Genomic DNA, 15,430 nt, shown 5'->3' with positions numbered 1-15,430 from the left:
TGATGTCCCCAAAATCAGATCTCCCCTGAATGAAAACCATCCTTAAAGGAATGGGAATTAAATTATGACTTTTATTTTCTATCTAGTCTTTAGTCATGCATCTTTCCATATGAGAACTCTTAGCAATTAACTCTTTATCTACTGAAAAAACATATGTGTAGTGCCTTGTTCAGCACTGTTGTTTCAGTACATGGTACAGCTCTCAATTTATCCTTTTACAGATCAGTTCTAGTCTATTGTTCTGATTAGTTTGGACTAAGTTTCTAGGAAAAACGGAGTAATTCTGTTTTGCTTTCTCAGAGAAGTCCTCCCTGAACCTCCCAGTTACATTTATTTCTTCTGTTAGAGGTTTGCATTGATTGACTCTGCACTTTGCCTTCTGAATACTTATCATACTCCTTATCTATTCCAAATCTGACTTTCCCCAACTGTGAGTTCCACATTTGTGAGACAAGACCTCATTTGACTTTCTATTACTGTATTCCCAGTAGGCCATCAGTGAATACTTGTTGAATTGAATATACTTTATCTAAGAGAATACTGTCATTAGAAATAGGAACATTTAATTTTAATACTATTCAATAATTAGTGCAATGGACTAGCTCAGGAAAGAAACACTGAAGCATGGTTTGCTTATATATTTTTAAATGATTGTTTCAACTTTCTACTTCATTTTATTACTGTGCTACTGTTGTACATTGGATGTCACAAAAATAGCCTATACACTTTGAGAATACTTCATTCTTCTAAAAACAGTTTTCTCATCTGTAAATGTAATGCATCATCTCCATTTATTGGAGTGAATACCTGCTTGTTTCCCTCTTAGGTGAGAATTCTTCAAGAAATACGATAAAGAGTGTAGATGTGTTTTTTTTTAGGACAGAATTTTTCAATACTTTACTAAAATATACATTTAAAATGCTTGTGCAGTATGGGCAACGGTGGTTCAGTGGCAGAATTCTCACGTGCCATGCTGCAGACCCGGGTTTGATTCCCAGAGCCTGCCTGTGCCAAAAAAAAAATGCTTGTGCAGTTATTTATACAATACCTTTTATGCGCACAACATTGTACTAAATCGTATTAAAAATTAGGTATAAGATACTATGTCTTCTCTCAAGAAGTTTACATAAGTAACAAAAAATATTAGGCTTAAGAAAATCAAATAGTGTAATACACCATATCAACAAATCAAAGCAGAAAAACCACATGATCATCTCGATTGATGCAGAAAAGGCATTTGACAAAATTCAACATCCTTTCCTGTTGAAAACACTTCAAAATATAGAAATAGAAGGGAACTTCCTCAAAATGATAAAGGGAATATATGAAATGAAAAAAAAAATCTAGCATCATCCTCAATGGGGAAAAACTGAAAACTTTCCCCCTAAGATCAGGAACAAGATAAGGATGTCCACTATCACATTGTTATTCAACATTGTGTTGGAAGTTCTAGCCAGAGCATTTAGATAACAGAAAAGAAATACAAGGCATCAAAATTGGAAAGAAAGAAGTAAAACTCTCACTATTTGCAGATGATATAATGCTGTATTTCGAAAACCCTGAAAATCCACAGCAAAACTACTAGAGCTAATAAATGAGTACAGCAAAATGGCAGGTTACAAGATCAACACTTAAAAATCTGTAGTGTTTATATACACTAGTAATGAACAATATAAGGGGGAAATCAAGAAAAAAATTCCATTTACAATTGCAACCAAAAGAATAAAATATTTAGGAATAAATTTAAAGAGACAAAAGACCTATTCAGAAGAAAACTACAAGAAATTGTTAAAAGAAATCACAGAAGCCCTAAATAAATGGAAGGGCATACCGTGTTCATGGATTGGAAGACTAAATATAGTTAAGATGTCAATTTTCCTAAACTGATTTATAAATTCAAGGCAATACCAATTAAAATCCCAAAAACTTCCTTTTCAGAAATAGAAAAACCAATAACCAAATTTGTCTGGAAGGGCAGGGTGCCCCGAATAGCTAAAAGTATCCTGAGAAAAAAAATGAAGTCGGAGATCTCATGCTACCTGACTTTAAGGCATATTATGAAGGCATATGTAGAGTGGTCAAAACAGCATGGTGCTGGCATAAATATAGATACACTGACCAATGGAATAGCATAGACTGTTCAGATATAGACCCTCTCATCTATGGACAATTGATCTTTGATAAGGCAGTCAAGCCAACTCACCTGGGACAGATCAGTCTCTTCAATAAGTGGTGCCTAGAGAACTGGATATCCATATGCAAAAGAATGAAAGAAGATCCATATCTCACACCCTATACAAAAATTAACTCAAAATGGATCAAAGAGCTAAACATTAGATCTAAGACCATAAAATTGTTAGAAGAAAATGTAGAGATATATCTTATAAATCTTATTGTAGGAGGCAGTTTCCTAGACCCTACACCCAAAGCACGAGCACTAAAGAAAGAAAGAAAGAAATGGGAGCTCCTCAGAATTAAACACTTTTGTGCATCAAAGAACTTCATCAAGAAAGTAAAAAGACAGCCTACACAGTGGGAGACAATATTTGGAAACGATATATCAGATGAAGGTCTAGTATCCGGAATATATAAAGAGATTGATAAACTCAACAACAAAAAGGCAGACAACCCAATTGCAAAAAGGGCAAAATACTTGAGCAGACACTTCTCAGAAGAGGAAATACAAATGGCCAAAAGGCACGTGAAAAGATTCTCAACTTCCCTTGCAATTAGGGAAATGCAAATCAAAACTACAATGAGATATCATCTGACACCCACCAGAATGGCCATTATCAATAAAACAGAAAACAACAAGTGCTGAAGAGGATGTGGAGAAAGAGGCACACTTATCCGGCAGTACCATTGTTAGATATCTACTTGGAGGACATGAGAACAAGGACACAAGTGGACATTTACACACCAATGTTTATAGCAGCATTATTTACAATTGCAAAGAGATGGAAACAGCCAAAATGTCTGTCATTAGATGAGTGGCTAAACAAACTGTGGTATATACATACAATGGAATATTATGCAGCCGTATGACAGAGTAAAGCTATGAAGTATGTAACAACATGGATAGACCTTAAGGACATTATACTGAGTGAGATTAGCCAGAAACAAAAGGACAAATACTGTATGGTCTCACTAATATGAACTGACATTAGTAAATAAACCTGGAGAATTTCATTGGTAACATAGACCATCAGGAGTTAGAAATAGGGTAAGATATTGGGTAATTGGAGCTGAAGGGAAAACTCAGAAATGGATAGCACATTACTACCTAACTATAATACAATTATTTTAAAACACTGAATGAAACTGAATGTGAGAATGATGAAGGGAGGAGGGCTGGGGGCACAAATGAAATCAGAAAGAAAGATAGACAATAAAGACTGAGATGGTACAATCTAGGAATGCCTAGAGCATATAATGATAGTGAGTAAATGTACAAATTTAAGAAATGTTTTTGCTTGCGGAAGAACAAAGGAATGTCATTACTGCAGGGTCTTGAAAATCGATAGTAATTAATATTTTAAAATTTTAACTTATGTGTGAAACTAAAGCAAAAGTATTTATTTGGTACAAAATTTATATTTTGACTAGTGCATTTCCTAATATAACTTATGTAGACAGCTTAACTGAACATCATAAGTACTTGGAACCTTGAGTATGGCATGAGATTTTGTTGGTTTGTCCAGAGCGATGCCCCAGTAAATCCCATAGTAATTTGAACAGTGAATAAAAAAGCATTTGCAAAGTCCCCTTCGGGGAATGGTGAGAAAGGGGGAAAATTCAGCTTCCCCAAATTGAATTCTTGATATTCTCACAAGCAGTGCAGACAACAAAAGCTATAGGCTGAGCCCCCAATCTTGGGGTTTGTTCATATGAAACTTAACCCCACAAAGCATAGGTCAAGCCTACTTAAAATTAGGCCTAAGAGTCACCCCCAAGAGAACCTCTTTTGTTGCTCAGATGTGGCCTCTCTCTCCAGCCAACACAACAAGCAAACAAACTGCCCTTCCCCTGTCTACGTGGGACATGACTCCCGGGGGTGTGGACCTTCCTGGCAATGTGTGACAGAAATCCTGGAATGAGCTGAGACTCAGCATCAAGGGATTGAGAAAACCTTCTCGACCAAAAGGGGGAAGAGCGAAATGAGACAAAGTGTCAATGGCTGAGAGATTCCAAACAGAGCTGAGAGGTTATCCTGGAGGTTATTCTTATACATTAAATAGATATCACCTTGTTAGTCAAGTTGTAATGGAGAAGCTGGAGGGAACTGCCTGAAAATGTAGCACTGTGTTCCAGTAGCCATGTTTCTGGAAGATGATTGTATAATGATATAGCTTTCACAATGTGACTGTGTGATTGTGAAAATCTTGTGTCTGATGTTCCTTTTATTTACCTTATCAACAGATGAGTAAAACATATGGAATAAAAACAAATAATAGGGGGAACAAATGTTAAAATAAATTTAGATTGAAATCTAGTGATCAGTGAAAGGGATGGGTAAGGGGTAAGGTATGTATGAATTTTTTTCTGTGGTCTTTTTATTTCTTTTTCTGAATTGATGCAAATGTTCTTAGAAATGATCATGATGATGAATATGCAACTATGTGATGATATTGTGATTACTGATTATATATGTAGAACAGAATGATCATAAGTTAAGGATGCGTTTGTTTTTAGATGCAACAAAAGTTGAGCATGAAATAAAAAAAATTAGTCGGCTTATTCATATGAAGATTTGAAACACTTAATAGCACTAAGAGATGGAAAAGTACAAATGAATGGTAGAGATAATACTTTAACAGCTTAGAGGATTGAGAAAGTGGTTGCTGTTTGAAATGACTGGACACAAATTAATGGATAAAGTAACACATGAGTTAGGCTTGAATGACAGAATCTGAATTAGTGCAGAGGTTTAGAAGCATTCCATGCAAGAGGCATGGCATATATGTCTCTGTCATTGGGGAATTAAGTTCTACTGTCATTTTCAGCATATTTAAATAAACATTATTTCACTTTAGAAAACTAATCATTCAGGGATTAATTTCTTTAAATATTATCAGGCTATAAACCCTGTGGAAGTGGCATTGGTGACATGGCAGTCTGTAAAGGAAATGGTATTTGAAGGAGGCCCTCGTCCATGGATCTTAGAGCCCTCCCGATTCTTTTTGGAGCTGAGCATGGAGAAAACAGAGAAGATTAGAATAACACAAGTCCGACTGCCTGCTAAGAGAAAACAGAACCAGTACATCTACCGAGTCCTGTGCCTGGATTTAGGGGAACAAGTAGGAAAATTATCTTTTTCTATAATATTCCATATATTTTGTATTTGCAGCCATTCCTTTCCAGATACCATTGGATTTAGTTTATGGACTAGATAGGAAAATTCTAATTACATTAACAGACCTTCTTTTTAAGCTTAGTAGTCTTTAAATGTACCCAAAGGTTTCAGTTCGCTCATTTGTGAATTCTAATAGTTCACTAACTAAACAGTTCCAGATCTTTTTGTAGTAATGAGCTACAAAAAATGAGAGGATATGTCATTATAATTAATTTACATGTTTTCTTAGATTAGAGGATATTTTGTTCCCCACCTCCAAAGAATTTAAGAAAGGGAAATTTTTGTGTCGTTTATGGTTAGCAGTTTTAAAGAACCAGTTTGATCTGGGCTAATGGTATTAAGTATGTTGCCTTTTATCAGTTAAATTAGATTTTATCATCTCTGGAGGTAGTGATGGATTTGCATAGTTCCCATCCACAAATGTACTCTCCCTCTCTAAAAACCAGTATAAACAGTTTGCAGCTTGACTAGGGCTGAGATTCTAATCCATGACTGTGAAAAACAACATAATTAACCAGTCCACATGGAATCAATGTAAGATTCAGATGTAATAAGAACTGTGGTATAATCAAATGAGCAAATATTCTTCTTTTTAATATCTATAGTGATCTTGACTACATATATGACTAGCTATTTGTAATTTTAGGATTTATTACCTCCTTTTGAAGCTCTCTAACTTCTCAGTGTTTCTCATGTTTTGTTACTCATTTGTACTTGCACCAGAGATGAGTTGAAAAGCAAATCAGTTTTTGTACTTTTTTACCAACTGCTGACAAAAGATTTGGTATAGGAGAAGACTGAAGTAATTGGCCAAAGTTAGATATTTGTATGTTCCCGTGGTTTTCAAATTTCCACGATATGGTTAATTCCCCTTGAGATTTAAGGGTAACTTAAGAACTATAATGTCTTTGAGTGATTTGCTGATTATAATATCTGAAGGGATACTCTATACTAGAATTTGAATAATTCTAACACTCTAAGGTTGATATGGCTGATATCCACAATTGTCTCTTACTCTGGTATTTCCTCAAAGGTTCTGACATTCCGAATTGGAAATCACCCAGGTGTGCTGAACCCTAGTCCAGCTGTAGGGGTCGTGCAGGTACACTTCATATGTGCCCACCCAGCCAGCATGTCAGTAACGCCAGTGTACAGTGTGCCAGCTGGTGCTCAGCCATGTCCTCTGCCACAGCACAACAAACAACTGGTAGGAACAGAGTGTGTTTCCAACTAACTTAGCACTTTTTTCTTCCACTTTTTAGAGATAAATGGTCTGAAATGTAGCCTTTGTCTTATTAAAATTAAGGGAAGGGAAAAGTTTTGTTACTGTTCTCTGATAGTGTCTGAGAAGAGCTGATTAAACGAGGTTGGATTAGAATTGGCTACACTAAGTGACATGCCTTTGCTTACTGTGCTTAGATACATAGTTTGTGATTACAGTAATAGTCAACTGAGATCCCTCTATATAAATTCCAAATCATTTTGATAATATCCTTCCCAATCAAATATTTTCTTGGTATTACCAATAAGTAAGAAAATTCATCTCTATTCAAACTCCCTGTGAAGGATAGTGTATTAGTTTGCTAATGCTATTGGAATACAATATACCTGAAATGGAATGGCTTTTTTTAATGCTTTTTTTATTGTGAAATATAACATATACAAAAAAGCAATAAATTTCCAAGTACATTTTAACAAGTAGTTATAGAATAGATTTTAAAGTTTGGTTTGGGTTACAGTTCCATGATTTTTGCTTTTTCTTCTAGCTGCTCCAAGACACTGAAGACCAAAAGAAATACCAATATAATGGTTTAGCAGTCATACTCATTTGTTAAATCCTATCTTCTCTGTTATGCTCCTCCTTTTCATTAAATATCATATATATATAAAAGCAATAAATTTCAAAGTACATTGCAACAATTAGTTGTAGAACAGATTTCAGAGTTTGGTATGAGTTACAATTCCACAATTTTAGATTTTTATTTCTAGATTCTCTATGGTACTGGAGGCTAAAAGAAATATCAGTACAATGATTCAGCACTCATACTAGAAATAGAACAGCCTTTAAAAAGGGAATTTAGTAAGTTACAAATTTGCAGTTCTAGTGCCCAGAAAATGTCCAAAGTAAGTTACCAACAAGAGTTCACCTTCACTCAAGAAAGGCTGATGCTGTCCTGAACACCTCTGTCAGCTGGGAAGGCACGTGGCTGGCATCTGCTGGTCCCTTTCTCCTGATCTCCATTTCTTTCAGCGTCTGTTTTCTGTGGGGTTTCCTCATTTGGTGTCTGTGAGCATTCATTTAGCTGCTCTGGGTTTCATCTCTTAGCTTAGCATCTGTCATGGCTGGAGATTTCTTCTCTTCAGCTTCTGGCTATTTCTGTGAGTCCTTACTTTGTTTCTGAGCCTCAATCTTCAAATTTCTACATCAGCTCTGAAACAGTTCTCCAAGTGTCTGCATCTAGGTCAGCTCTGAAGTTTCTCCAAAATGTTTCCTTTCTTAAAGGTCCGAATGGGCGGGGTCATATCATCATCCAGCCACAATGCCACACCCACAATTGGCCATGCCACATCTCCATGGAGATTTATCTAATCAAAAGTTTCTGCTGTACAGTATTGAATCAGGATTAAAAGAAATGGCTGCCCCTACAAAATTGAATTGGGATTAAAACATGGCTTCTCTGATGTACATAATACTTTCAACTGGTGCAGATAGTGATAAGCAATAACAAAGCTAGTAGTTGGGCATTAGGGAATAAGAAGTAAATGAGTTGTCTAACCTACTAGAAGTTAGGGCTTTATGCAATAAATGGGGGAATAGAAGTCATTACTTAGACTGTGCAGAACAGAACATAAATTAATTATTTACAATTTATAGATGAGCAAACTGGTTCCTAGAGGTTGAGATTTTCCTAAAATCCTACAGTTAGAAAATAGCAGAGTTTGTTTGACTCCAGAGCCCATGTTCCTAACTTTTATGCAATGCTGCTTTTTTTTTGTAAAAAACAAAAATACAAAAAAAAAATACAACAGTATAAGATGCTGTAATTTGGGAACTCGTTTATTGTTTTTAAAACTAAATTCCACATTAAATATTTTATTTTGAAGTTTATGAATGATTCACTTTTTAAAAATGCACTCAGAGTGGAGCAAAATATAAGATATAGCTGTCATTTCCTTCAATGTCTTCTTTTCAATTAAAATTTATAGAAGAGTTACAAGAAAAGAACAATTTTTTCCCTGAATGATTTGAGAGGAAATAACAGACATGATTCTCCATCATCCTATCCCTATATATAGCATACACTTGTCCTTTTTTAAAATTGAGATATAATTCACACACCATAAAATCCACCCTTCTAAAGTGTATAAGTAGGTGGTATTTAGTATATGCACAAAGTTGTGCAATCATCACTTTCTAATTCCAGAACATTTTTATTTCCCCCCAAAAAAGCCATCCCATTAGCAGTCACTCATTCTTCCCTATCCCCTGACCCGGCAACACTATAACTTCTGTCTCTACAGATTTTCCTACTCTGGGAATTTCGTATAAATGGAACCACACAATTCATAGCTCTTTGTGTATGGCTTATTTCATTTATATTTTCAAGGTTCATCCTTGTTGTAGCATATGTCAGTACTTCATTCATTTTTACAGCCAAATAGTATCCCATTGTATGTATCTCCCATGTTTTATTTATCCATTCACCAGGTGATAGACATCTGAATTTTTTTTACTTTTTAGCTGATGAATAATGCAATCATGAACATTTGTGTACAAGTTTTTATATGAACATATGTTTTAAATTATCTTGGGTATGCTTGTAGGAGTGAAGTTATTGGGTCGTATGGTAATTCTATGTTCAGTCTTGATGAACTCCCAGACTATTTTCCAAAGAAGTTAAATTATTTTGTATTACCACTAGCAATGTATGAGTGTTCCAGTTCCTCCACAACCCTTCTAACACTTGTTATTATTTGTCTTTTTTTTTATAGCCATCTTACTTGATGTGAAGTGGTAGCTCCTTGTGTTTTGACTTGCGTTTCCCAATAACTAATGATGTTGAACATCGTTTCATATGCTTGTTGGCCATTTGTATCTCTTCTTTGGGGAAATGTCCATTCAGATCCTTTGCCCATTCTTTAATTGGGTCATTTGTCTTTTTATTATCTTTATTTGTCTTCTTATTGGATTCTATATCCATTCTCTTATCAGATACATGATTTGTAAATATTTTCCCATTCAGTAGGTTCTCTCTTCACTTTTTTCATGGTGTCCTTTAAAGCACAAAAGTTTCTACTTTTGATACTGCCCAATATGTTCACTTTTTGTTGTTTGTTGCTGCTTTTGGTATCACATGAAAGAAACTATTGCCTAATCCGTGGTCATGGAAGATCTTTACCCATTTTCTCCTGACAGTTTTTTGGAATTATCTCTTACATATAGGTCTCTGATACATTTTGCATGTGGATATCCTGTGTCCACTTCATCCTTTTGAATGTGAATATCCTGTGTCCCAGAATCATTTGTTGAAAAGAATATTCTCTTCCACTGAATGGTCTTGGCATGCCTGTCAAAATCAATTGATTGTAGATGTGTGTGTTTATGATCCAGATTCTCAATTCTATCCCATTGATCCATGTCTGTCCTTATACCAGTATCACACTGTCTTAATTACTGTAGCTTTGCACTAAGTTTAGAAATTGGAAAGTGTGAATCCTCCAAGTTTGTTCTTCTGTTCAAGATCATTTTGGCTATTCTGAAGTCTCTTATATTTCCATATGAGTTTCCAAATCAGTGTTTCAGTTTCTGCAAATGCGCCAGCGGGGATTTTGATAGGGATTATATTGAATCTGTAGATAAATCTGGGGAATATTTTCATCTGAACAATATTAAGTCTTCCAATTCATGAACAGGAGATATTATTTTTCAGGCTATCATAAGTGGAATTGTTTCTTTAATTTTATTTTCAGATAATTTATTCTAGTATGTAGAAATACAGCTGAATTTGTACATTGATCTGAATGTACTGAATGTTGCTGAGGTTATTAGTTCTAATTGTTTCTTCATGGATACTTTAGGGTGTCTTACATATAAAATTATGTTACCTATAATTTAATTTTACTTATTTCTTTTTCTTCCTTCCTTACTTCTTCCTTCCTATGAGCAGTTGTCTTTGTCTTATTCCAGACCTTAGGGGGAAATTTTTAATCTTTCAACATTAAGTATGATGTTTGCTGGGGGTTTTTAATAGGCACACTGTATCAGTTTGGGGAAGTTCCCTTACAGTCTAGTTTATAGGATTTTTATCATGAAATGTTGGATTTTGTCAGATGCTTTTTCTGTGTGTAGTGAGATAATTGTGTACTTTTTAATTTAATCTATTAATATGATGTATTACATTGATTTTTTTGTTTTGAACCAGCCCTGCATTTCTGGTATATATACCATTTGGTCATGGTGTATAATCCTTTTTATGTGATGATGGATCCTGCTTGCCAGTATTTTATTGAGTATTTGTATATCTTTGTTCATATGAGACACTGGTCCATAGTTTTGTTTTCTTATAGTCTTTACCTGGTTTGTTATCAGGAGATGACTGGTCCCATAGAATAAGTTGGGGAGTGTTCCCTCTGCTTCTATTTTTGGGAAGAGTTTGTAGATTATTGTTATTAATTCTTTTTTAAATATTTGATAGAATTAACCAGTGAAGCTATCTGGTCCTGGGCTTTTCTATGGGGTAAATTTTTAAAAATTAGTAATTCAATATATTTGTTATAGGTCTATTCAGATTTTTTTTTCTTCTTGAGTCAGTTTTGGTAGTTTATATCATTCTAGAAATTTGTCCATTTCATCTAGGTTATCTACAGTAGTTTTTTCATGTTTTCTATATATAATAATTTTATTTATAATAATTTTTATTTCTGTTTATCAGTACTAATGTCTCTTCTTTCATTCCTGACTTTAGTAATTTGAGTCTTCCTTTTTTCTAAGTCAATCTACATAAAAACTTTCAATTTTGTTGATCTTTTCAAAGATCTAACTTTTGTTTTCATTATTTTTATTGTCTTTCTATTCTCTATATCATTTATTTTTCTCTTATATTATTATTTCCTTCCATTTGCTTGATTTTGGTTTAGTTTGCTCATTTTTTCTAGTTTTTTAAGGTGGAAGATTAAGTTATTGATTTGAGATGTTCCTTCTTTTTAATATGTGTTTACAGTTATAAAGTTTCCTCTAAGCACTTCTTTCACTGCATCCCTTAAGTTTTGGTATGTGGTATTTTGTTTCATTCATCCGAAAATATTTTCTAATTTCCCTTATGGTTTCTTCCCTGACCCATTGGTTATTTAGGAATATAGTGTCTATTTTCCACATACTTGTTAGTATACCAAATTTCCTTGTTATTGATTTCTAATATAATTTCATGTGGTCAGAGAACATACTTAATATGAGTTCATTCCTTTTAAGTTTACTCAGATTTGTTTTATGGTCTAACATGTGGCCTATATTTTAGAATGCTCCATATGCCCTTGAGAATATATTCTACTGTTGCTAAGTAGATTTTCTATTTATGGCTGTTAAATCTAGTTGGTTTATAGTGTTGTTCAAGACTTCTATATCTTTGTTCATTTTCCATCTAGTTGTTGCATTATTGAATGTGGGTATTGAATTGAATTGTCAGTTTCTCCCTTCAGAACTATCAGTTTTTGTTTCCTATATTTTGGGGCTCTGTTAGGTGCACAGAAGTTCACTACTGTTATATACTCTTGATAGATTGATCCTTTTATCGTTATAAATTGTCCTTTGTCTCTTGTAAGAATGTTTTTCTTCAAGTCTATTTTGTCTGATATTATTGTAGCCACACCTGCCATCTTTTGGTTACTGTTTTCATGGAATGTCTATTTTCACCCTTGTACTTTCAACCTGTTTGTGCCTTTGAATTTAAACTTTGCTTCTCATAGACAGAATAGTTAGATTATGTTTTTTATGCATTTTGCTAATCTCTGCATTTTTATTAGAATATTTAATCCATTTACATTTAATATAATTACCATAAAATATTATTTACATCTTCCATTTGGCCAATTGGCTTTTTAAAATATAATTACCATAAAGTAGGATTTACATCTTCCATTTTGCTAATTGGCTTTTTTGATCCTCTATTCCTCCATTTCTGCCTTCTTGTATTTTAAATAGTCATTTTCTAGTGTACTATTTTAATTCCCTCGTCCTTTCTTTTACTAGATAATTATGAATTATTTCCTTAATGGCTGGCCTGAGAGTTACAATTAACATCTTAACTTTTAACAATGGATTTGGATTAATGCCAGCTTAATTTCAATAGTATATAAAACCTTTGCTCCTGGTAAGCTCCATTTCCTCTCTTTTTTCATTATTGTTATACAAATTGTCTCTATAGATCTATACATTTTTATACATTGTGGGATATTATGCCAATATACCAATACAATACACTACCCATACAGATTTATGATTATTGCTTTATGAAGTTGTCTCTTTTTTTAACTTTTCTATTGTATAGTAAAAGATATATACAAAGCAAAGAAATAAGAATGCAATAGTTTTCAAAGCACTCTTCAAAAAGCAGTTACAGGATGGATCCCAGAGTTTGTCATGGGTTACCATATGATCCTCTCAGATTTTTCCTTCTTGCTGCAACAGAATATAGGTGGCTAGAAAGCTGAAGTACTTTTTTATCAAAGCACAGCACCACAGTTAGTTGTAGAACAACAGTTTCATAATTTTAGGTTTTTACTTCTAGCTGCTCTAAAATACTGGAGACTAAAAGATATCAATTTAATGATTCAGCATTCATATTCATTTATTAAGTCCTATCTTCTATGTATAATTCCACCATCACCTTCGATCTTTCCATACCTCTCTTTGGGGTGGTCTGGGCTATGGCAGAAATTCTAAATTTTTGATATTAGAAGGGTCTGTCACTAATATGGGGTAGGGAGTTGGAACTTTCTGATGTTCTGGAGAGGCTGGGCTAGGTTTCAGGACTTATCTGGACCAGGGACCCCTCTGGAGGTTGTTGGTTTCTGAGAAGTTACTCTAGTGCCTGGAACCCTTGTAGAATCTTATATATGGCCCTAGATGTTCTTTAGGATTGATTGGAATGGTCCTGGTTGGGAGTTGGCTGGTTATGATAGGTAGCAAGGTCTATCTGAAGCTTGAGTAAGAGCAACCACTAGAGTAGCCTCTCAACTCTATTTGAACTCTCTCTGCCACTGATACTTTATTAATTGCACATCCTTTCCCCCTTTTGGTCAGGATATAATTGTTGATCCCATGGTGCCAGGTCTGGATTCATCCCTGGGAGTCATCTTCCACATCACCAGGGAGACTTTCACCCCTGGATGTCATGTACCATGTAGTGGGGAAGGCAATGATTTCACTTGCACAGTGGGCTTAGAGAAACTGAGGCCACATCTAAGCAACAAGAGAGTTCCCCCAGAAGTAACTCTTAAGGATGCCTATAGGTAATCTAAGCTTCTCCACTACCTACATAAGCTTCACAAGAGTAAGCCTCATGAGCGAGGGCATGGCCTATTGATTTGGGTGTCCCTAAAGTTTGACACATTATCAGGAGATTCCCTGATGGTAAGATTTAATGGTTCCATATTCTTTCTCTCCTCCCATGGGGACTTTGCCAATACTTTTTGATTATCTGCTTAATATACTGTAGGATGTGTCCAGGCATTACAATAACCTGTACAGGATTAGAGGACTTCTTTCTTATTCCGTGCTTCCTGTGTTTCAGTTGTTCAAATGAGCTATACAGATAGGTTGAATTAGATTATGCACTACAGAAAATTTCAGTTCCAGATCAAATAAACCTTTCTTTCATTGGTCTCAAAGAGTACATGTGGTTCTAAAATATAGACACTATCTTCCTTACCCCTATGTTCTGAATTACTTTAACCCCAACCTGTTCAGCTTCATTCTTATCTCTAAATATCAAGTTATATATATAGAACAGCTTCTCAAAATCCAGAAATAAATGCTTGCTTCCGCAGCACATGTACTAAAATTGGAATGATACAGAGAAGATTAGCATGGCCCCTACACAAGGATGACATGCAAATTTGCGAAGCGTTCCATATTTAAAAAAAAAAAATTCAGGAATCACAATCACCACTCTGGACTTAATGTTTCAGCTCTAAAAGCTTACAGTCTAGGCCCCTGTTTCCTTATAAGCATTTTCTAAAGGTGACCATACCATTGTTGTCTTTTTGTTCCTGGCTTATTTAGTCTCACCAAATATCCCACATGTTCACTCACATCGTTGCATGCCTCTTGACATTGTTCCTTTTGTAGCAGCACAACCTTCATTCATAGTATATACCATCGTTCGCCAATCTACTTCTCCATCAGTACATCCATCAGCCACCTGCATTCATCAGACATCATGTAGAAGGCCCAAAGTCCACAATCCATCAATATTCTCAATTTTAGATAATTTTATTGTTCCCAAGAGATAGAAAACCAATAAACACACCCTCGCCAAATAGGAAATCTAAACCTCCTCTTAATTCTCATCCCTTGACCCATTATTTACCTCTGCTGTTACTGTGGTAGTGCTGACGGTTTTCTTTTGAACATAGCTCATAGCATGCAATAGCAGTTTTCCCCCATACCCTGGACTTAAACACTCTTGTTCTAGTTTGCTAGCTGCTGGAATGCAACACACCAGAGACGGATTGGCTTTTAATAAAAGGGGATTTATTTTGCTAGTTCTTCAGAGGAAAGGTAGCTAACTTTCCACTGAGGTTCTTTCTTACGTGGAAGGCACAGGGTGATCTCTGCTGGTCTTCTCTCCAGGCCCCTGGGTTCCAACAACTTTCCCCGGGGTGACTTCTTTCTGCATCTCCAAAGGCCTGGGCTGAGCTGCAAGTGCTGAGATGAGGAATGCCGAGCTGCTTAGGCTGTGTTACATTGTGCTCTCTCATTTAAGCACCAGACAATTAAGTCAAACATCACTCATTGCAGCAGACACGCCTCCTAGCTGACTGCAGATGTAATTAGCAACAGATGAGGTTCACGTACCA

General features: G+C 35.1%; 1 protein-coding gene and 1 non-coding gene across 7 annotated transcripts in view; both read left to right on the top strand.

The window, feature by feature from the left end:
- Nucleotides 1-15,430, top strand: part of NUP210L (nucleoporin 210 like) — a 272,420-nt gene that overhangs the window by 122,908 nt on the left and 134,082 nt on the right. For 5 of the 6 annotated variants that reach the window (XM_077156246.1, XM_077156243.1, XM_077156242.1 and 2 more), the window contains 2 exons: nucleotides 5,076-5,297; nucleotides 6,387-6,560. The exons of the other annotated variant lie outside the window; for it this stretch is intronic. In XM_077156246.1, the coding sequence (XP_077012361.1) occupies nucleotides 5,076-5,297; nucleotides 6,387-6,560 (396 nt within the window). The remainder of the gene's footprint in view (nucleotides 1-5,075; nucleotides 5,298-6,386; nucleotides 6,561-15,430) is intronic. 6 annotated transcript variants of the gene reach the window in all.
- Nucleotides 14,387-14,489, top strand: LOC143681803 (U6 spliceosomal RNA). Its single transcript, XR_013174861.1, has one exon. It is a non-coding gene; the product is annotated as a U6 spliceosomal RNA (small nuclear RNA).

This window comes from Tamandua tetradactyla, chromosome 4, assembly GCF_023851605.1.
Source record: "Tamandua tetradactyla isolate mTamTet1 chromosome 4, mTamTet1.pri, whole genome shotgun sequence".
Taxonomy (NCBI): domain Eukaryota; kingdom Metazoa; phylum Chordata; class Mammalia; order Pilosa; family Myrmecophagidae; genus Tamandua; species Tamandua tetradactyla.
This window is presented reverse-complemented; position numbering and strand designations above follow the sequence as displayed.